The 22,283-nt window shown below is 49.5% G+C and overlaps 1 protein-coding gene across 4 annotated transcripts in view; it reads right to left on the bottom strand.

The window, feature by feature from the left end:
- JADE2 (jade family PHD finger 2) overlaps positions 1-22,283 on the bottom strand; it is a 72,374-nt gene that overhangs the window by 4,549 nt on the left and 45,542 nt on the right. For 3 of the 4 annotated variants that reach the window (XM_053956474.1, XM_053956475.1, XM_053956472.1), the window contains 6 exons: positions 21,197-21,408; positions 17,336-17,503; positions 16,710-16,826; positions 10,740-11,201; positions 6,256-6,373; positions 2,225-2,353 (listed from right to left, as the gene is read on the bottom strand). In XM_053956474.1, coding sequence (XP_053812449.1) covers positions 2,225-2,353; positions 6,256-6,373; positions 10,740-11,201; positions 16,710-16,826; positions 17,336-17,503; positions 21,197-21,408 — 1,206 coding nt within the window. The remainder of the gene's footprint in view (positions 1-2,224; positions 2,354-6,255; positions 6,374-10,739; positions 11,202-16,709; positions 16,827-17,335; positions 17,504-21,196; positions 21,409-22,283) is intronic. The other variant, XM_053956473.1, reaches the window with a different exon arrangement.

The following is a 22,283-nucleotide window of genomic DNA, read 5'->3' as shown; positions in this document are numbered from 1 at the left end:
AGAGTGGAAGATTGCCTCAGAAACCAAGAACAGCTATGTTGCCCTCTATCACCATCACCCACTCCACCAAAACTCCCTGGCACTGGAGAAACACTCAAAAGATCAGCTATAACACACCACACCAGACAGAGAGCAGGGTTTACTCCAGCCCTAGTGCTGAACTTGGGGTTCACTGAGGTCACAGCACAACAACCCGAGCAGTCCTTCACATCCAACTCTCCATAAACCTCTCTGAATCCAAACCAAGCTTCTTCCTTCAGCGAAGATGACAAGCAGTGACACATCCCAGCTAAGGTGGAAACACTCTCATGCAAAGGCAGAACACAAATAATTCAAGTGTAAGTTAAAAAATATGGTGACAGAGCAAGACTTGTGCCCAGACAGGGGATGACAGGCTCTCCAGGCAGCAGCTGCTGCAAGGCGACCACCAGTGTGGTGATGGGACCACTCCACTGCTACTTCTGCAGGTCTGAGAACATCTCAGAAGGCATGGAAACTGAAGAAGAGGAGCAGAGATGAAGGCTGGAATGGAAAAAGCTGAAAAACTTCCTTATAATGATCACTGGGAGCAAGAGTGAGCACTGTGGGCTGGGCTAATTGGGTCCAATTAGCAATGGGATGGTGCACACCTACACAGGCACAGGCAGTTTTAATCTCTGAAACAGAAACCCACAGGTTCAACATTTGAGTTGGTTTTATGGATGGAGGAAAAATGAGGTCTAATTCTGGATTTCAGGAAGAGCTTTCCTTTGAAACAGTCAGTCTAGCAACAGAGAGGGAAAGAGCAGTGGCCCGGGCAGGGTGACTCATGCCCGCAATGTTTGCTGGTAGCAGTGTTAGCCGTACATCACTCTCACCTGTGAGCAGCAACACAGGCTGTGACCCTGCACCTCCTGACACTCACCACAGCCTTTTTGGAGAAGACAGCACCCCACCCTGACACCAGCCCAAGGCAGAGAAGGTGAAGCAGGAGCAAGGATGAACTTTGGGCATTGCGTGATGCCCAAATACCAAAAAGCCCAAGTTCTGTGGGCAAGGGCATTGCCCAGCTCACCTTCCCCAGCCCTGCTGTGATGACAGCAGTCCCAAGGGATGCTTCAAATCCTTCACAAAATGCAGAAGGTAACAAGACCTTGGTGAAGCTTTGGGTCAAGTTGCCTGGTTTCCCAAGCTCGTAGCCATGCAGCTTTCCTCTGAGATTCTCCAGCCTCCATTGTTTGCTGGAATTTGCCCCAGTAAATCTAAAACTTCTTTAGCCAAGAACAAAGCAGAGACAGAATGAGTGCAAAAGCCCCATTTCCAAAGATCCACCAGCTCTGAGATGACCAGAAAGCAGTATAGTCAGGTGAGCAATGTGCAAAGCAGAGCAAGGCAGGGTGGTCCAGACCACCAGACCTCCCACAGAAATGCCCTGTACCCCCTGGAGGGTTTTACAGCATCTCCAGACTGCCTGAGAGCCTCACAGGACCAGTGCTCCCCTGTGCCCTGGCAGCTAGGCACACATGAACTCATCACCTTCTGCCTCTGCTGGTGGAGGTGGCAGCACCAGAGGAAGTCAAGCAACAACCCAATTCCATGTAAAAACCATATGCAGCTGTCAAGGACCTTGTCCAAAACAACCTTTTTGTTCTGTTTCTTTTTCTTCCCCCAGTCCTGCCTGCTGCTGTAGGCGATGGGGACTTGCTGGAGGTGGCTGAAGCATCTGTAGGGCCAGACTCCTCACCCCCTGAGCAAATTCAAGAGATGGATGTGCTCTGTGCCTGACTTTTGGATGTTCCTGCACCACTGGCACAACCAGCATGGCCATATGTGCCATGGATGGTACATGAAACCTCACAGCCCACGTGCTGTACTCACCATCACTGCACAGCACAGAAGGCACAGGGGAGCAGCCCTGCCATGGGGTGGGTAAGTCTGATTTTATCACCTGAAAGTGAAATCCCGCTCCAGCAGCACACCACAGGTTTTGTAACACATTCTCCCAATCCTGGAGCTACAGAGGGGAATTTTAAATCCCCTGCCCTGCCAGTGAGCATGTTTCTGACCCAGTCTCTCTCGTAGGACCTGGATAATTCAGGCTGATTCCCACAAAGGAGAGATGGAAAGTGTAACTCCACCATGTTACGTGCAGGAGGGATCAGGGGCTGGGACTCCTAACCCTGCTCCCCAAAACAGGGAGCCTCCAGCATCACGGGTCAACTCTGCGCCATAAAATCAGACTTACCCAGTTGTCCCAAAACAGTTTCGTTGACCGATTTCCTTTTCTCTGTCTTCTCAGGACTATTTTTTCTACCATCTCTTCCTTTCCTTCTTGGGTCACTTTTCTTACCCTTTGTCTTCTTCCCAGTTTGTTCTGGCATTTTTTAGAAAAAAAGGAAAACGCCGTGTGAGACGAGGCATCAGGGATGCTGCGGTGAGCAAGTTCCCCTGGGGCACACCCCTGCAGTGGAGATGTGGAGCAGACCTGCAAACAACTCCAAGCCAAAGGGAGAACAAGGGCCACTCTTTGGCCAGCTGTAGGCTAAGTCTCTACACGTTAAGAAAATCTTAATCCTGCAGGTTATAAAAAAAGGAGATTTTAGCCTTGGAGAGGAGTGGCCACAGGAGCAGCCCCACTGAAGCAGGTGGCTTGCTGGAGATTCTACAGGCACAGACCTGGACTTTACTCCCACTAGGGAGTAACCCCAGATCCTGCTCAGACACCTTGCAGGAGCCATGGTGACCTATAAACCTGGTGCTGTGTCACCCATCACCAACAAGAGCATCTCCAGAAGGGATTCAGCTGCACAGCCAGACTGGCAGAACAATGGTACCAGCAGTTCTAAAGCCAACCTTGATTTGACCTTTTGACAAAACTATGCAGGAGTGAAAAAAACCCAAAGTGATACAGGTACATGAAGTAGGAAAGATGACCAGGAGTGCCAATGGAAAGGTAGGGATCTAACTCTTAGCTGTAAAGACATTCAGCTAAAAATTAGCATTTCCTAAATGGCTTTGAACTTCTACTGGATGTATTCCTCTTGGGTAAACAGGACAAATACCCTATAAAAGTACAAGTTGTATTGCCAAGTAAAATACTTTCAGCCGTTTTTACTTACTCTGTTAGGCCATTCTTCTCCAGAAGTCCATGCTAAAACTTCTATTAATTTTCAGTGAGGGAAGGATATTGCCCTTAAACCAAAATGTGGGTGGCTCATGGAAATGGAGGCAAGACAGGCAGTTTTTCAGAGTCTGGCCCACATGCCAAACAATGATCTTAAGGAAGAAATCAGTTTATTGTGTCAGCCAGCAGCAAATCCTCAGCAGAGAGGCCATGGGGTGGATGGGTCAGAGGGAATAACCTCGGCTCTCCCCCTGCAGCAGCAGTGGAAATGTACTGGGTGAGCAGGGGAGAGACTTTGCATTGCACCTGCCTGAGTCTGAATTAACAGAGGATTTACAGTCCTGGAGTTGCCAGCCAGGAACCCCTCCTGACCAAAGGACTTACAGAAAGAAAGAAATGCAAAAGCAAATTCGGTATTTGCTACGTTCCTGCCAAGTAATGGGAGGAAGGCAGACACATTTTTCACTTTGCTTACAAAATCAAAATCTAACTTTGTTTAGACAGCACAACGGGGCTAAAGAGAAACCCGAGCAGCACTTTTTGAAGAGGAACCTGTCAAAATAGTAGCCGTGTTTCAAAGCCAGACAGTGTTTACTTTCCACTCAGTGCAAGAAAAATACAGGGAAGAGAGGACAGTTCACTTTACATGGGAAGTTCTCACTGATTTTATTAAGAATCTCCTGCTTAAATGATCATTTGACAGCGGGAAAAATAAACCCCTCCTGTTCTGAGTTTTGTGTGGGAGCCAGTCCAAAAAAACCTTTGTGCCAAAACCATCTTTGGAACAACCCCAACAGATCTCAGTCAATGGCTACTGTAACAGCAGCTAAAAACTACCCTCATCCTGGTGAAATAATGGAGACTTCTTCCTTTCTCCTAGGAACCCCAGGTATGGAGAGCACCCTGGTCAGGAGCTGTGGGGGAGGATGCTAATGGAACCAGCCCCACTTTCCAAACCAGTAAGTGCTTTGTAATGCTGGAAAAGGCAGCAGAGAGTTATCCAAAGCTTTGGTTCCACTGGATGCTCAGTATCTGCAGCTCCTGGTGTGGTCTTGGCAAGGGAACCCCGTCTGAGCTCAGGACACTCTACAGACTGATGCTGAAAGGCACGCGGGGCCCTAATGTCCCCCTGGCATGGGAAGGACCCAGATGCCCAAACCACCTGGAGACCCCAGGACTAAATTCCTGGAGCTGGGCTGTTTCCCTGGCAGCAGGGACTCATGGGAGCTGGGTCCCAGAGGAAGCAGTCAGTCCCTGCTCAGGCTCATCCAATAAGTTCACTTCTCCTGGGGGAGACAAGCAGCTCAGCTCAGTCAGTTCAGAGTGGAGAAGTGCAAATGCCAGCCAGGCAGGGCAGGAGAGAAGGGCATCTGCATTGCAAGGTCTGAAGTGATCCTTGCACACCAATCCCCACCAAGCCACCCTCCCTCTGTGGGTTTGTCTTTGATCACTCACCTTTAGGCAGAACAAATATCATGGGCACAGCAGCCATGCTTTTCTCAAGTACACCCGTGACATTTTTGGGAAGGGCAATCGCACAGCACTGACACTGGGCAGGGCAGACAACCCCAGAACACCATCAGCAGAGCCTCAACATCAGCTCCCCATCATTGGCTGGCATCTGCACCCCACTGGTGAGGCTCCCAGCTCACCTACTCCAGCTCTCCCTGGGAGGAGCTGCCAGCTCTCATCCCACTGCTGCATCAGAGAGAGGGTTGGACATGTACCCCCAAGGCATTTTGGGGAACACAGGTCCCCAAGGGCATTTCCAGCTATCTAACACCTTGTCTCCAAGAGAGGAGAGCTTAAAAACCCATCCTGGCAAACTACCCTGTGTCTGTCTCCTTCTGAGAGCTGAGAATGCTGGGCTGAGTTTGCCCAGCATCCTAAAGTTCCCTGTGATGCCTCAAAACCCACAGAAGCTGGCAGAGACAGCACATGGCAGGTGGTGCTGCTGGCTAGGGCGGTGAGGTGGGGGTCCAGCTCAGGAATAACGTGCACATAACACCCTGGGTGCCAGGGAATGGGTGTGCAACGTGGGGTCCCAGTCAGTGGAAACACAATTTGTGTGTGCTCAGACTGCTGAGCTGTACCTCTGGTCCAGTAAGGACATGTGGAGCAACAGAGAGTATGACAGGGACTGGGATTTACAGGAACCACATCACCCCAGAGCACACCCGGGGGCCCCAGCCCTCCTGTGCCCCATCGCTGCCTGGCCTTGGCTATCAAGAGGAATTTGCATGGGCCTGAGTCACAGACATCTCAGCATTCACATTCCTCTGCCTCCAAAACTTCAGTCAAAGGAGACTTTTGTCAAGGAAAGCTCAGCCCAGACAGTTCCTGAAGAAACCCCAACCATGTGATGGCTTCAAACACAACTCCAAAGCCACAAACACAACAACCGTCGGAAGCAGCTGCCAAAGCACCAGATGCTGCTGCTGGAAAAACTGTTCTGCAGCCACGGGGTCTGGCCTGCCCTGCCACAAGGCAAAGGAGGAGAAGGAGGAGGGAGCAGGAGCTGTGGGCTCCGGCACTGCTTGTGCAAAAGGAAAAAAAAGTAGGACAAAAGGAAACCAGCTTTATTTCAGCTCCTTAGTAGAAGTTGGCAGAGGCTTTGCAGTCAGCAGCATGATCTCCACTAAGGGGTATGTGAAGCAGGGAGCTGCAGCTGACTGGAGCTAAAGGAGCTGGTCTCCTGGAGCAACAGACTCCCCACCAGCAGCTTAACCCTTGATTCTTGACAGAATGCTCAAAGGCATCTGCAAAGAGCCTGAAGCAGGGCTTCCACCCTGTGCCAGGGAGCCAGCTGCAGAGCAGCCCCATGCCCAGAATGTGCCATCTCCTCCCAAGCAGTCCCAGCTCACAAAAGTCACCAAATACTGTCTTAGCATCCCCACCTAAGCAAATGCTTGGTCCTTCTGACTGATTTCTGGGAAGGGGAGGCTCAAGAGGGATCTGTGAAAACAAAAAGCTCCAGCACTCCAGTCACCCAGAGTCTGGTTTTATTGAGTGTTTCTGAGTCAATATATGAACCATGCCAAAATAACATATCAGGGGAGGGGACAGCTCTGGCTTCCCTGGTGAGGGGAGCTGGGGCACGCAATTTGGCTTCAGTGGGAAGCATCTGTGAGAATGAGTTTTGTGGTACTGACCTGGGTAAAGATCTTTTTCAATAAGCTTCATCTGGAGATGGAAGATCTGCTCCTGCAGTTTACAAATGGTGTGTTTCATTTTCTCCCGTCTTGTCACCATGTAACAGAGATTTCTAACCTACAGAAACACAAGAAACGGCGTCTGTTTTAGGCAGGGTCAAAGCAGGTCCCCTCAAGCTGTGCTGCTGCTCCTGCTGCCTAGGGAAATCCCCACTCCCTGGGATTCCATCCTTTTCACCTCACCATCATCTGTGCTGCACTCCTACCATGGCCCTTTGGGTGAGCCAGGGCTAGCAGTGAGGGCTTCTGATCCAAACTGTGTGGTACCAATGGGAAAAACCAAGCAGTGAGTAATTCCAAGCCCAAACACCTCCATCCTGGCTCCAACAGCCAGGACCCCACGGAGGGCAGGAAGGCTGGGAAAGGAAGATGCTGTAGAAGGAGCATTATAACACAGTCATGCAAAGGGCCAGCACCAACCATCTGAGCACTGTGCTGAGTCCTTGGCCCAGCAGCTGCATCATGCACATGTTCTGTTCACACCTGACATGGCCACCTGCACAAAAAAATGCCAAATTCAATGAAGCAGCTTGGTGCCCTGAGTCAATGCACCAGTTCTCATACACAAATTGCACTTTTGCAGAGAGGGATAAACCCTCTTCCCACAGCCAGGGAAGGGACTGAGCTGGGATGGGGATGTCAGAGCCTCACAGAACTGCCCTAAAGCAGATACCAGGAAAAAGCATAGAAAATACAGCAAAATACGCTGGTGGTGCTGACCCAGGTCAGCAGCTGGAGCAGCTCCCTTCCTCAAATCTGGCCCCTCCATATGGTTATTCACACTTGCTCCACAGCTACCTGCAAATCACTGGTGCATTGTGTCCCAGTTCAAGAACTTTCATTAACCATGGCAGTGGGGTTGGAAGAAGATGATCTCTTAAAGACCCTTCTAACCCAACCCATTCTATGATTACCTGAAGCTCTGAACACAAACAGCAAAGCACAAAATGTAACTGCTCACGTGAGCCAGTGCAGCAGCAGCAGCTAAACCCTGCTGCTGATAAACACCCCCAGTAGCACAAGATGACAGAGCTATTGCTGATAGCTCCTGGCACCTGGCACTTGATGAGTTTCAGTGCCATGCTTTTGCCAGCCCCACGTAAGGGTGGCTGGAGAGCCAGGCTCTGGCACTGCTGCCACAATGGACATCAAGGCTTTTGGAGCAAGCAGAGGCTTTCAGCTGCAGAGCATAAAATGCTAATGGCAGCTAACAGGATTTGACAGCATTTACTCAGCTTTTTGATGCTCTGAAAGAGCAAAGCTGACTGTAACAAGGTAAGGAGGAGGTGGCCTGAATAGGGGAACATGCACATGGGTATGTCCACACTCACATGTGACCCTGATGTCTCCGATTTCCTCCCCTCCTCATGCTCACACCCTTCTCTGCAGAGAATATTTCCAGGCTTGGGGGACTGTCCCAATGTGGCCAGGAGCCTCTGTGCCTCTCACAACAACACAGCAAGCCAGGACATCATCCCACGCTTACCTCATATCTGCCACCAAAGGCTGTGAGGGCAGCAGGACAACTGCAGTCAAGCCTAGTACTACCTCACTAAGGACAATTTGGGAATGTTTAGAAAAAAAGGAGAAAAAGCTGCTCTTTTGTTGTTGTTGTTGAATCCCCTAGCTGTAAATACAGGGCAGGGAGTTATATAGTGTATTTTACTATGTTCTCTCTTTTTCTTTCTGGATTGGAGAAAACATCAAACTATTTCTTTATGAAGAAAACAACTGCTTCTGGCAACCTGACTCTTCAAGAGTTTGGCCATATCTCTTCTCTATGATTTGATATTCCTGGAAGAAAACATTACTTTAGCTTTGCTTAGAGATTGCTGGTATTTACCCACACTTACACAGCTCAACACCATCCAGAGCTGCTTCCCCAAGCCAAGTTTAGATGCTGGTGTGAAAGCCTGGAAACCACAGCTTTTTGTTAAAGCTAATTTAAACACACAGTCCTTGGAAGAAGTTTTTTTTAAAAAGGCAAAGAGGGTTAAAAATGTCCAAAAATAAAATGGAGGGACTGTATTAGGATTCCCAGGTAATAGCTTTAATTTGCTGACACTGTGAAGTACAGAAAAGTCAGGGATTAAGAAATTACAGAGAGAACCACCATCATTCTGGCTGTCCCCATGTCATCTGCTCTCTCCTTCTGCCTCTCAAACTCCTGAACCCCTATACCATTATCAGCCTCAGAATCACTTCTGCCAGATTAATTGCTGAAATTGCTAAAATCCAACATGACCTCCTGTGGACACTCTCTGAAAGCCTTCAGAGCTTTTGAGGCTGCTCCTCTGATCCCAATTTGATGTGATTCCTCACTATTTGCAAGTGAAACAGGGTGGCCATGACCTGCCAGATGCGGGATCAGATACCTGGGATGCTCTGCTCACAATTGGATTTAAACCCCTATCACCCATCTGAGCACTGGACTTTGATCTGGCTGGTGTTTATTGTTCCACTCTTGGAAGCAGAACAAACAAACAGCTCTTCCAGGGCCAGGCAGTGAAACCTGGCAGGGAGTTGCTAAGCAGAGGCTGAATGCTGATGGGCACACCCCACAAAGCCTGGAGGCAATTCTGGAAAATGAGAAATCTGGTAAAACACAGAGTTTTGACACAAAGAAATCAAAGAGAAGCTGCCGTGAGCAAAGCGTGGTACCCAGGGATGCACAGTGGTTCAGTGCAGCTGGAAAAGCCAAGCTGGAACAAAAGGAAGCAGCAGGAGGCTGGTTTAGATTTACAGTATAGAGCAGATGAGGGGAAAAAGTGAGTTGAACTTGTCACCCTTGGATCAGGCAGATGCAGCCTGTTGCTGGAGACCCACTAATGGTGGCACCAGCCCAGCACAACACAGAGATGGAAATGTGGTAAGTAAAGGCAGGAACAAAGTGGGGACAGACTGGCAGAGGGATGGCAATGATGACCACAGGGATGAAAGCCCACAGAAGGACAGAAAATAGACCAGTAGGTTCAAATCCAGCTATTTCTACACAGAAGGAGGCTCTCAGGCTCCAGGATCCACAGGGGAGGTGGGTGCAGCAGGGGACCAGGGCAGGCTGGTCCAAAGCTGAACCCCCACCTGGACATGAACACAGTGCCCACCCACACTGCCCTTCTCCCCATAGGTTCAGTTATGCTACAGACCCACAGCAGCTTGAAGAGAGGGTTCAGGGTTCAGGGACATGCAGGGGCAGCATCCCCACCACCTTCACCTCCCAGGGAACGGCATGTCACCTACAGCACCCTCAGCCCCTGCTCAGGAAACCACAGCATCATATCCACCAGGTCAAAACAATGCTATTTTCCTGCTTTCCTTCTTCCTTGCTCCTAGAGACTCCCTAAGCCGTGGGTGGGTGGTCTAACAGAGACCTGGGCAAGGGCAATGGATTCACCCCCCTGGCAGGAACAGGGGAGAGGGGACCAGGCAGGGCTTGGGTATTAAGCAAAGGAGGAGAAGGAGCTTGGGCTGTGCGTGCCAAGCTGCCCTGCCTGTCCCTGTGCCACTGCTGCCGTGTGCTACGCCCCTGTGCCTCCCCAGCAGCAGCACTACTGCACCTGTCCCCTCTCTGCCATCTCACCCCAGGTTCTGTGTGTGCTTCTTCTTCCCCTGTGCTTCTTCCTCTTGATGCTTCTCACCTTCATGGCTGCTGCTCCTCTCCAGCCTCTGCCCCATCCCTGCTCCAGCCCTCTGTGCAGCCATGACAGCCACATCCACAGGCAGCTGCACGGTGTGGCAGCAGCCCAGCCCAGGGAGCTCTGGCACCACTTGGGCACTGGTGCTCCACCAATGCTCCCTTCTCACCCAAAAAGCTGCTGTGGAGGCTGCATCCTCTGCTCTGGCTGGGAGGATTCATGGATGCCCTGCACCACTGGGAGCTGCAGGTGCCTGCATCCTCCATCTGCATCCTCTGGCCTGGCTCTGCCTCCGCCAGCAGCTCCCTGAGGAGCTGACCCACTTTTGGCTGCAGCAGGGCAGGGGATGCCCAGTCCCACTGGCCCTGCTCTCACTCTGCCTTTCACTCATCTTTGATGTTTAATCTAAGTAAATAACGATGTGTTCCCAAGCCTTGCTGCTGCAAAGCATCTGAGGGGCAACACAGGATAGTTTTGTGAAACTATTTAGGTATAGTGGACATAACCTGAAGCATCATCTGCCTTCCATCCACCCAGCCCTGCCTTGGCTCTTCCTGCACACATTTGTTCTTTTGAACACTGGATGAGCCCAACACTAATTTATTCCCTCAATGTCAGTGTTCTGGCAGTGATGATGTACACACACCGAGCACTGCTAAGTTTCTGAATGAAGATGAAAGAACAAAACTGTAAGGGGAGTCAAACTGAGTCAGGGAGAACAGGGCTTGTGCTGTCTGTGGGTGCCAGCAGCCCTGATGGGTACACCACTGAAGGAGAAGCTGTACTCACCCTCTCCAGGTCTTGCCTGAGGTGCATGAAGAGCTTTAAGCGTCGGTAGAGAACATCCTGCTCTTGCTGAGCCAAGTTGTCCACTTCATCAGTTTTTGGTGTCAGCAGCGGTTTGTTGGAGTTTGCTTTCCTCTTCAGCTTCCAGTACTGGTAGACAAAGTCCACCAGTGATTCACTTAAGTCAAGGTTCTCTGCCACCTCTGAAGGCTTCACGAGCTCATAGAAGTCCTCCTCCAGCTGCTGGAGCTTCTGCTTCCGCAGCGTGACCTTCTCCAAGTCCAGCTGGGCTTGGTCAGGCTCTGTCCGTGCCTCCTCGGGCAACTTGGTGGCCCCGGTGCTGTGCTCAAGGCAGAAGGACTTGAACTTCACTTCATCGTTGTCTGCAAGGATAGTCCGCATGTCGAGGTTGTGGTCGAAGGCGCAGGTGACGTGGAACGCGGTGACACAGGCGGGCATGGAGCACTGCGGGAGAAGGACAGGGCTCAGGGCCAGGCACCATCGCTGAGGGGACACTCACAACACAACAGGCAACGTGGGCATGCCACCAACCCAGGGAGACCTTCAGGGTGACACCTGCCATGAAGTGATGGATGCTCCGCAGCAGGAATCCCTGATGGAGGAACACCTATATTGCCCCAGTCGCAGAGACCCAAGGGCCCAACACCACAAACACAAGCAGAAGAACCCCAGAGTTCAATAGGTGGCATTTTCCCACCTAACCTTCTTTAATCCACCTCTGTAATGGGCCCTGCTCATCTCTCACCTACCATAACCAGAAGCTTCCAATGGTTCTTCCAACAAGACACGTCCAAAGCCAAAGAACAGCACGTGCCAATGGGATGCTCAAGACTGTCAGTGGATTTCTCTTGATGGAGAGATGCTCACCTCTATTTCACCCTCAAGCTACTCTCCCTCTGTTATCACATCTAAAGCCAATATGCCATTTTTACTGGAAGCATACAGAACATGGCAAGATTTAGGAGTGAACATGGGATCTAAGAAGCAGGAAATACTCCTAAATGCCTTCCTCCTCAGGAAATTACACAGCCTCTAACTTGCTCCATTTAAAAAAGAAAGAAAAATACAACTGGAGCAAAACATCACAAAATGAATGCTATAGAACTTTTACATTGGCTACAATGTTGTCAAACATGCATCAGAACAATTTTTTTAATGATGTTCCAAACTTACCTCAGGCTTAAATTACATTGGATCCCACAGGAAACAAATCTCAGCCTGGTGTCCTACAGAGGAACTCCCAACAGCCACCTGTGCCTGTATCCATGTCAGCACCTTCTCCCCCTCCACTCATTAACTGTTTTTAATGGCTCAGAGTGTCAGGTAATTATTTCAACCATAATCCATAAGAAATCAGTCTATTCCAGCTGCTAATGACCAGTTAAACTGCAATAATGAGACCTTTTAAGTGGGCTATTACTGTAGGCACTACTTTGGCATTAATACAAGAATTGTTCTTGTGGGGGATGAAGATGCACTTGTGGCCTGAAGGACCAGGTGGAGGCATGTGAAATTTCCTGAATGTTGATGACAAACCATTTAATTTAACTGGGGCTCTGCTGCACCTTAATTCTCAATAAGAAAAATATATTCTGGTAGTAGCTGAGGAACAGAAGTTTTACAGCTTTTTATCATCATCCCATCCATCAGCCCTGAATCCTGCTCAGGCACCCAGGGGCAAACTTTTGACGCTGCTGCTTTTAGGTATTTTCCTTTGAATTTTTTTATGAGTCTGCTGGTACTCAAGAAGCTGCCAGGACCAAGAAAAGCACAGGCAAGCATTGTCCAAATCCTTCACTTCCAGAGCTCTCCAGGCCCTGCTCCAAAGCCTCAGAGTGCAATGGGAAGAGCTGGATGCAGCTCTGACTGTACCAGCATGGCTCTGGGCAGCAATGCTGGGCACTAAGTTCTGCAGGGACCACAAGCAAGCTGATTATGAACTCTGACACCACCTTCATCCAGTTTAAAAATGGTCATTTGGTCCTAATTTCAGTCTGAAATTGTTCACAGAAATATCTGGTAACTTGCAAAACTCAACTCCTTCTGCTATGCTGCTGGCACTCGCTTGGAGCCTGGCATTGTGAGGGAGCCACTGATGCTCCCTGTGCCAGCCCAGGGCACTCACCACCGCAGCGGGCAGAGGGTGCCTGCCCTGCCACCCTGGCCTGCCCCTGGGACAAGCCCTGTCACAGCCACACACGCAGCTGAAGCACCAGCTCCGTTCCCAAGTATTTATTTTTGGCAATGAAGGAGGGACAGAGGAAGCCCAGCCTGACTTGCAGCTTCCAGATTTACTCAGGGCAGTCAGTATATCACACGCTGGCTTTGAAAGCACACACAGTGCTGTCCCTTCCCTTCTGTTTCTGCCATCAGTGCTAAAAACAGCATTAACAACACGCCCATGTCTTCTGCCAGGACAGTGTCCTGCTAACAGGAATGACCATCACTCCACCTTAGGAATAAAGCAAATCCAGTGACACTCATCCTGGATCTCTCTACTCCAACAGATGGCAAGCAGCACTTGTCAGAAACTGTGCCCAAAATGCAAACAGAAAATAATTGGCAGTTCAGCTGACAGGGCAACAAAGAAAGATACCTGGTTGGCTACAGCCACAGAGGGACGCTGGATAAACTAACGATAAAAACATATTGATCCATCCCAGAATGGCGCTGGAACGAAGCCACTTGTGGCAGGAGGGAGGGATCTGCCACAGAATGAACCAGGTTCAAAAGACTGGAGCAGTCCCCACTTCGTTATCGATTGTGCTTCATTATCTTACGGCACCTTTCATTCAAGCACTTCAGCACACTTTGCTTATCCAGGCAAATCCATTCCCAAATAAAATTCTGAGAGAGAGAGAGGGTAAAAACTGCCCCAGAGACTTAAAGTGGGCTCCTAATTAGTCCTAAAAATCATTCTTACTGGGAAGAAACAGAGAGATGATTTTAGATGCCAAGGTCATTCAAACAGAAGTTTAGCAGCTTGCAGTGGTGCTCTGCTGCAGTTTGGGGCTGAGGGGAAGGAAGTAGCTCCTCCAACAGACCTGCGAGGGGAGCTCAGGAAGGAAAAATTAATTACCGGTGCTGAACACTGGCCAAGCCATCAGACACAACACTTCTGCATCCTTAAAAAACTACCATGTCATTTTTCATGACCACAGATGGTCTGGAGCCTGGTAGAGCTTCTCAGCTAAAAATGGCAATTTCAGCCTCACAGACTCCTCGGATATGTGGGGCAGAGGATGGATGGGACTGGGGCAGCATGGGCAACACACTCTGCTCTTATCCCTGATGCCTTTTCAGGACTACAGGCAGAAGACAGCTTTGGGAACTACCAGTTATTCCAGTGGATGAGGACTAGGGGCACTGCTTGCTTAATGGGAGGGGGCGGCAGTGGGCAGAGAAATGATGATGAATGGGGGAGTGATGGAGGATATTTCCAAGGGCTTTTTCTCCAAAAAGTGACAACAAAAAGAAAGCTGGAAGATGATGACTTCTTTGGAGAAGCTTGCCAACAATTAAGAGAGCCCTGGCATTCTGTGCTGCCTCTGTGATCTCTTCCAGTCGCTCTGACAAGCAAGGAGGAGGGAGCAGAGTCCCAAAAAAGCGTGGTCAGGACTCAGGCTGCTCCAGAGTCTGGCTCCTGGCACTCTCTTTTCCATCTCAGAAATGCAAACAAGAAAATTCCTCCTGCGTTCTGAGCTCTCTGGCATCTCCTGATGTCTGACCACAAGAACCACCATGAAGTAATGACTTCCCCTTAACAGGAGTCAGGCAAAGGGTGTCTCCAGAGCTGCATCCCTGCACAGCATCCAGTACTTTAGGCTCGGTCACGGTCACACCAAGTTACACTGGGCTCACAGCTCTGTACCAGAGAGCAGGGGTTGAGTTACGTGCAGCAGCAAGGCCAAAAGCATGGACAGAAGCAGGGAGACCTTTCTCGAGCTTCTCTGAGTTTCTTTCCCTTTTGATGGTCAAATTTAGATGGGGGAAAAACACCTCCACACACAGAGGTCCCTACAAAGACTTCTCATGTTTGTCTCTGCAAATGTGGCTGAGGTGGGTGTTTTCTCAAGCTGCAGTGCTGCCTCTGAGATGCCCTGCTTGGATGACAGTCCTCTACTCCTCCAGCCTGCCTCCAAGATTTCACCTTCACAAAACCCTCTTGGCCACTTGGAAAACTCCCTCCTGGAAGCAGCTTCCTTCTTTCCGCAGACCTGCCCACCTGCAGCACCTGACTGCTGCTGCCAGGAACAAACACCCAATGCCTTTGCAGAAAACAACATCCTCCTTTCAGAGCTGGGTCACCCAAAACCCAAAATGCTGACAAGGGTAGATCCCACCTGTATAAACAAGCACTAGCAAAAATGTGCTTCATAAAATGCACTTCATAAAATATGCTCCAGAAAATATGCTCCATAAACACAAGCTTTCAAAACAGAGCTCTGTGTCATGGATGAGTACAGAGCGTATTTATTTACCTATGGATGTTAATTTATCCCTTAAATAAAGGCACTGCCTGCTTTTTTGTCACTTCTCCCCCTTTTCCTTGAAGCAAAACCATCCCGCAGGCACACAGCAGGGTGGCCTCAGCAAATGCTCCGGTGGCAATCTCGTGAAGACTTAAACCATCTGAGCACATGAGGCAGCAAGGCTCCTGTTCTGTCTCAGGTGACCTTTAATGCAGATCCATTCAGTACCCAGGCTCTCACAGCTCCCGTGTCATGATGGCACTAAGAGGATGAAGCCTGAGAGACACTGAATTCTTTTTGATGCTGCCAAGCCTGTTTGCTTCCTTCCCTGCCCCTCTGTTCTTTGAAAGCAGTTGCCATTCTGACACAGTATCTCCATCTGGCAGGGTGAATAAGCACCCAGAGCCATCAAAAAAATGAGTCAATGCGACAGATTTAAAGAAGTATTGTGAGATTTCATTTCAAACTGTGGGGATTACTTTTAAATAGCTGCCTTTAAGGTATTAAACCCAAGGCAACAGCACAAACACAGCTCAGCACTGCAGAGCTCCTTTCCCTGTTGTCTTTCTGCCACCAGCCAGCAGCTCCTGGTCTATGGTCACTGCTGCAAACACTGACTTCCACCGTGCAGCTCCTGCTGAGGTACCAGAGCTGATCACTTGGGGTCAGGACACATCCCTAAATTTCTCTCAATTTTTCAAAGCTTAATGGCTATCCTCTGGGACCACCAATACATCACACTGGCCAAGCAGCTGGAAGGAGGGAGAATCATGGGGTTCAGCAGGGCTCCCCAAATGCCTTCACACCAAGAGTGCTGCATGATGGATGGGAGCTTCTGCTCTGCTCCCCAGGAATAGAGATCATGGTGTAGGAAGCTATGTCTCACTTTTGCAATAGAAAAGCCTGGAGAATCCTGCTTTCTATCTGAAAACAGAATGTCTGCCCCTCCTGTTGTGGGAGGGCGGGCAATCAGGTATCTGCAGTGGTTTGTTTAGGTGTGGCACAACAGAAAATGTGGAAATGTAATACATGGTAAGTACTTTATTTTCCCAGCCAGCAGGTCAGTGAGGACTATCCAACTCTGGTGCACCCTGATACCCCCACAGCTGAAAGGTTGACCCCCTGAGGTTTGTGAAATACTTATTTTATGTATCCCATGAGCATCTCACTTTCCTGGCAGCCTCACAAAGCCCTTCTCCTGGAGGTTTCTGATCTAAATCAAGGTCACTTGCAGTCCCAGTAATTAGTGTCACTACAGCAACACCACTGTGTTATGCAAATAAAGTTAATCTAGATTTCTAGCACTCAGTGCATTAAATGATTGCAAACAACATCTGACGATGCCTGACAGGTTCTTGTCATTAGGTTTACTCAGAACAGAAATAAGAGTCATTCACACCATGTCCTTCAGCATCTCAAGACTCTCAGGTAATACAGGTACAACCCCTGAGCTGAGTTTCTCCAGTGCCAAGTTACATACCTGAATGCATGTCCCAGTGCACTCCTTGCAGAGGCTGCAGGACAAAGCCCATCTGCTTGCTGGGATATGTGAGATCTTCGTAATGGGTTCCATTTTTTCAGGACATCCAATGCTAACCTGGCCACAAGATAGAAGACAAGTTGTAAATACTGGCTATGGTCCCAAATCTCCTACAAGGGGGTGTCTGTGGCAGTCTGAATGAGGGATGGATTATATTTCTTATTCTTCAGGGTCAGTTGTAATTTGGAAAAAAACCCAAACCCCCAAAACCAGAAACAAATCTGGATGACAAAGAAGGAAAAATTTATGTTGGTTATCCCTCTGCATGAATTCCTCATCTGAGGTGTATCTCAGATGGGCATATGAAATTAGCTTTACTCTGCTCAAAGATATGCCTCCCACCTCTGTGGCCTTGCAGCCCAATTCTCTGCCCTCTCTTAATAGGGTGCTCCTTGGCTGCTAATTAAACACACGGCATGATAACTGCCTGGCGCTGTGGCTCTGGCGCAGCTTGACGAGCCAAACGGCACTTGTTATTTACACTGTTAACCAACACCCTGGGCCAAGAGCTGGAAACCAGGACTGTGCCCACCCACGTGTCAGGAGGAGGCTGGAGAACGTCTTACTTCAGGTATCCATAAGGCACAGCTAACGTGGACCCATTTCGTCCCGCTCCGCGTGGGCTTCAGCGCTCCCCCCCTCTTGGGGCACAGCAGACACTTGGGCTGAACGCCGAGGGCGCAGGTCCGGCACAGCCAGCTCCCGATGGGGACCTTCAGGATGCCATAGCACGCCTGTGGAGACGTGAGGGACAAGGGTTAATCCAGCAGCCCAGGATGAACGCCCTCCCAGACCTCCTCTGTCATTCCCACCTTTCTCACTGCCGCTCCATCCCAATAAACAGCAGACAACGCAGCACAGACAGGGAGCTGAAGTTCTTCCTTACTACTTTCCCTGTTTTCACATGGATGCTCATGGTGGATCAATGTGTCCTGGCTTTTAACTAAAAGCTAAGTATAAAAATGTGCTGTGCATCATGCCAAGCACACACCTGGCTCCAGGCTGGGGGTGGGCAGAGCCCCCACCACCAGCAGCTCTGCGGTGCAGACATCTGCCCGCTCATGTCCTGCCTGTTCCTGAACCACGATGACTGGGAAAAGGCAGAAATGCTGTGCAGAGAAATCTTCTGAGGTCAATGAGGGCTGAAAAGCCGCAAGCCCATGATTGAGAAAGTTGACCACACTGGTTAGAGACCCAGCACAGCCCAAAGGGGAAGCAGAAATAAATACGGAAAGGCAAAAAGGGGAAGCCAATAGTCATGAATGTAAATGAGATGGGAGGAACCAAAAGGGATAATAAATCTTAAGGATGACACATCTAAAGGGGGCACAGACAAGTCTCCAGCCAAGAGAGTGAGAACTGAAGGACTCGGGCTGCCCATGGAGCTCCCTGACCTGCTGGGGTAACACAGGACACCGAGAAGCTGAAGCGTTCCATAAATATTTCTCTTCCGTACTTGGGGAAGAGCCAAATGATAAGCCATATCACATAATGATAAATACTTCCCACTTTCACCACCATTTATGACTGTATTAAACAGCTACTACTAAAACTAGACAGTTTTTAACTGGCAGGTCCTGATAACTCACACTTAAAGGGTTTTCAGAGGTCAACACATTGCCTTGGGCACTAACACAGGGTTAGTCCCTATTTAAAGCGAGGAGATGTAATTAATTCTACATCTGGCTGCTCTGACAACCCTGCAGAAGGCAAGCAGCCAGTGCTGACAAGGACCCCCAGCACTGGTGGCTGCAAATTGAGCCCAGGCATTCATCAGCTCCACTTCTTGAAGTTTACCTCCAAAAAGAGCAGCTTTTTCTCCTGCTGCTTCAGGTCATTGTCACTGTAAGTAACAGTGCTGTGCATGGAGACAGGAACAGAGGGGGCACATGGAGATGTGTGAGCTTAGCAGAAGTACATCATCAGTCTCTACTGGCCCAGAAGACTACAACATGACTTTAGGTTGCCCCAAATCACAAATTGAGAGTGGTTTCCAAGTGGAAAAAGCCACTTTGTGAACAGATTATTGGGATAACAAGGAATTAAGAGAGGAAATATTATTGCTGCAAGTGTACATGGTTCAAAGAGACTTAACTGTATGTTTCACAGTGCCTCCAAAACTGATAGATAAATCATTTCTGTAACACAGTTTTATAAAACGTGATTTACTACCTACCAGGCAGGAATCAGCCTGATATGTACTAGCAGCAAAATGAACTGGCAGACTTATCTCAAAATCCAGGGGAAAGCAGGAATTATGACCATCTCTAGCAGACTCTTGGATCTTGGTTATTGATTTCTAGTGATTTTAGAGTGCTGAAGGTGTAATTCTGCTCCTGTGAAGCAAATACAGGGCTTCCATCCCAGACAAGGAGCAGCTCTAGAAACAAGGTGCATTATCAGCTAAACACACTCTTCCAAGTCCAGCACCAAGCAGAAGGTGCTCCAGAAATATGAAGCCAGAGGAATGCTGAATAGGAGCAGCACAGCTATTTTTATTGCTGCATCTATTTGGGGTGCAACATCACTGAGAACAAGATGCCAAAAAAACAGGGAAGATGCCAAGCCATAGACAAGCTTGGTGTGATCCATGGAACAGAGGGTGGGTTCAGCCCACAGCAGGGAAAGGGAATTCAGTGATGACAGGCCCATGGCATGAAGGTGGATCATTCCCATGCTAAACAGAAGTGTGATGTTGTCACTGTGAGAGCAATGAACTGTGATTTAGCAGCGAGGGGCATGGTTCCACCTCACTGACAATTTTTAAAAGGACAACTGCATGTGCTTTCTAAAAGCTTCACTTCATAGGAGTTAATTAATAGCAAGCCTCATGGCTTGTGTTATGCAGATGAAGTGAGTACAAGGATATCACCTGGCACATAACCCACCACCGTGTGTCTTGAGCCCCTTCCCAATGGGATGCAGGAGGACAAGGCATGGCTCTGGTGAAGCCCATGGCACCAGCACCCATATGCCTGCAGGGAAGTGTTATTCCCAGCAGGTTTTGGATGTGGTTCTGGCAAAGGCATGGTGCAGGTTAAATAACCATGATGCCATGTAAGACCCTACACTGTGGCTCTGGACTTCGTGGCTTAGGGTGTAAATCAGGGCAGAGATTAGATCACGGGCAGCTTATGGGCTGGCACAGGGCTTAGGGCTGGATTTTGCTTCCTGAAAACAACTGAAAATCCCTGTTTTCTTTCAACAGCCTTGAAATCCAGGCTGCTGTGTCCCCTTCTGCAGCACTGGGGCTGCTACTTAAAGTGGAGCCCACATGGTGCCATGGTTCCTCCTGAGTCCCTGCTGTGGCTCATGCCAGCTCACAGCCTGACAGTGGCACTTGGGCTTGTTAAAAAAGAACCCAAGACAAAAAAATACCTTGAACCCAACCCTGAATCATTCTGGTATTTTGTGGAATCTGATTCACTGATGGAAACCATTCAAAACACCCACCACCCGCAACTATAGATATCTCCAGTGCCCTCCCACCTCCAGGAAGCACTGATGGAAAAGCTGCCCAAAAGATGAGCAAATGGCTCTCTTTAGAACGAAAAAACCCCAAAACCATTCACACAGAGGATGAAGCCCAGGTGCTGCTGCTGCCATCCCAGCACCACACAGCGCTTCCCCTTGAAGCACGAACAGTAGAACCTCCCTGGGTCCACGAGGGACCCAGGAGACCCTCACGTGGCTGCCTTCCCCTTGTCAAGGCTTCCCCAAAAGCAGGAGGCCCACAGAGTCCCCTCAGCAAGAGCTTGAAGCATTAGTATTCAATTCTAAAAATAAAATTATTTTCCTCCTGGCAGCAAAATAAAATGAAATCCCACGCTCACAGAGTGGGGAAGTTGGAACAGAAACCCTGCGATGTGAGACCGCACTGGTGGAGCTGGAAGGTCCAACCATTCTCCAGACAAAGCAGAGGAGGAGGAAGCTGGAGGGTCTGTGCAAGCCCACCCCTCTAGTGAGCACAGGACTGCAGACCCACATCCCATCCAGCCACCTGCCAAGTCTTGCACATAGTCAAGTGTCACCTGAAAGTGCTAAAGATCCCACTGGGGTTCAATAAATGGGGTAAAGAAGAATAAGCATATTAAAGGACGAAGAGATATAAAATAAAATATTACAAAGACCAGAGAATAAGGAGGAAGGGGCACTTCAACCTCTGGTTGTGTGTTTCTGTGGGCACTTATAAATGGTTGGGGGTAAGAAACTAAGAAAAGCAAGTCTGCTGTCAGCCAGCTATCCAAGACTGTCACAGGTGGGGTGCTATCCCCACTCCTGTGGAGCTGCACTTGGGATCCATGAGGAAAGCTTAACAGGCATCTACAGCAGCCCAGGGGAAGGGATGGGAGGAACCCAGAGCAGGAGGGTACCCGAGTGTGATGAGCAGAGCCACGCGCCGCCACCCCGGCCCAGCCCGGGCTCACCTGGTGCACGCAGACGTTGCACTTGTCACAAAACACCATCTCGTTGCCGTCCTCCCCCTCGGGCGAGCGGCACACGTCACACACCACGTCCTCGTCGTACTCGATGCCCAAGCCCTCCTCGGTCTCGATGGCGATGTTCATGTTCTCGTAGCACATGGTCTCCAGCTCCTCCAGCACTCGCTCCAGGGTGATCTCGTCCAGCTCGGGTTTTTCTGCAAGGCAGAAGGCAGAGCGTGAAGGCAGAGCCACCGGTGCAGCTCCGATGCAGCTCCGGCACAGGCGCCCACCCGCCTTCGGGGAGCGTTTTGCCAGGGGCTGAGCATTTCACATGGCAACTCAAGAATGTGGCAAATCCACAGCGACGGTAAAAGCGGCGATTCGTAAAACGGCTGCTCCTTACTCGGGATGCAGTTTATATTTCATAGACAGTAACAAAATATTGCTGCTGGCTGAGAGGAAGGAAACCCATTCAGCTGAAGCAATGCGGATAATTGGGGCTGACAGTTTAAATGTTCAAGGAGACAAGTTTTGCAAAGATGCTTTCTGCAGCGAGGGCTCAGACAAGCTTTGGCAACACAAAGTCAGTGCTTTAATTGTTAAGACTGAAAATTGACCATTTTAAGGCCAATTAAACGGAAATGTAAAACTGAAGCCAAAGGTACAAACTGAGGATAAATGAGGGGCTTTTTTTGTGTTTGGGTTTAGTGAAATCAGGAGGTCAGACCCCGCTGGGTCTTTTATTCCCCCCACACCAGGATCTTTAATGGAGAGAGATGGCAGAGATGCTTTACCAGAGCTTTCTCCACAGAGACAACCAGGAATATAAGGTCAATAACCAGCAGAGGTTTTTTAGAGCAGCAGCCTCTAGGATTGAGATACCCAGCTGCCTTTACACAGGGCATGCTGCTACCAGGAGCTCAGCAGCCCTAAAACGGTGCCACACAGAAGGCTTGTCCCAGAAGTGCTGCATCCCACCTGCACACAAAGATCCTGGTGCCACAAATGCAGCGTGAGGTCACTCCAGGCAAGGAAGAAAATCTGTCAGGAGCAGGAGTGAGATTTTCTGTAAAGGGTTAGACGCAGGTTA

This window comes from Vidua chalybeata, chromosome 15, assembly GCF_026979565.1.
Source record: "Vidua chalybeata isolate OUT-0048 chromosome 15, bVidCha1 merged haplotype, whole genome shotgun sequence".
Classification (NCBI taxonomy): domain Eukaryota; kingdom Metazoa; phylum Chordata; class Aves; order Passeriformes; family Viduidae; genus Vidua; species Vidua chalybeata.
The sequence above is the reverse complement of the archived record's forward strand: the minus strand, read 5'-3'. Positions and strand labels throughout refer to the sequence as shown.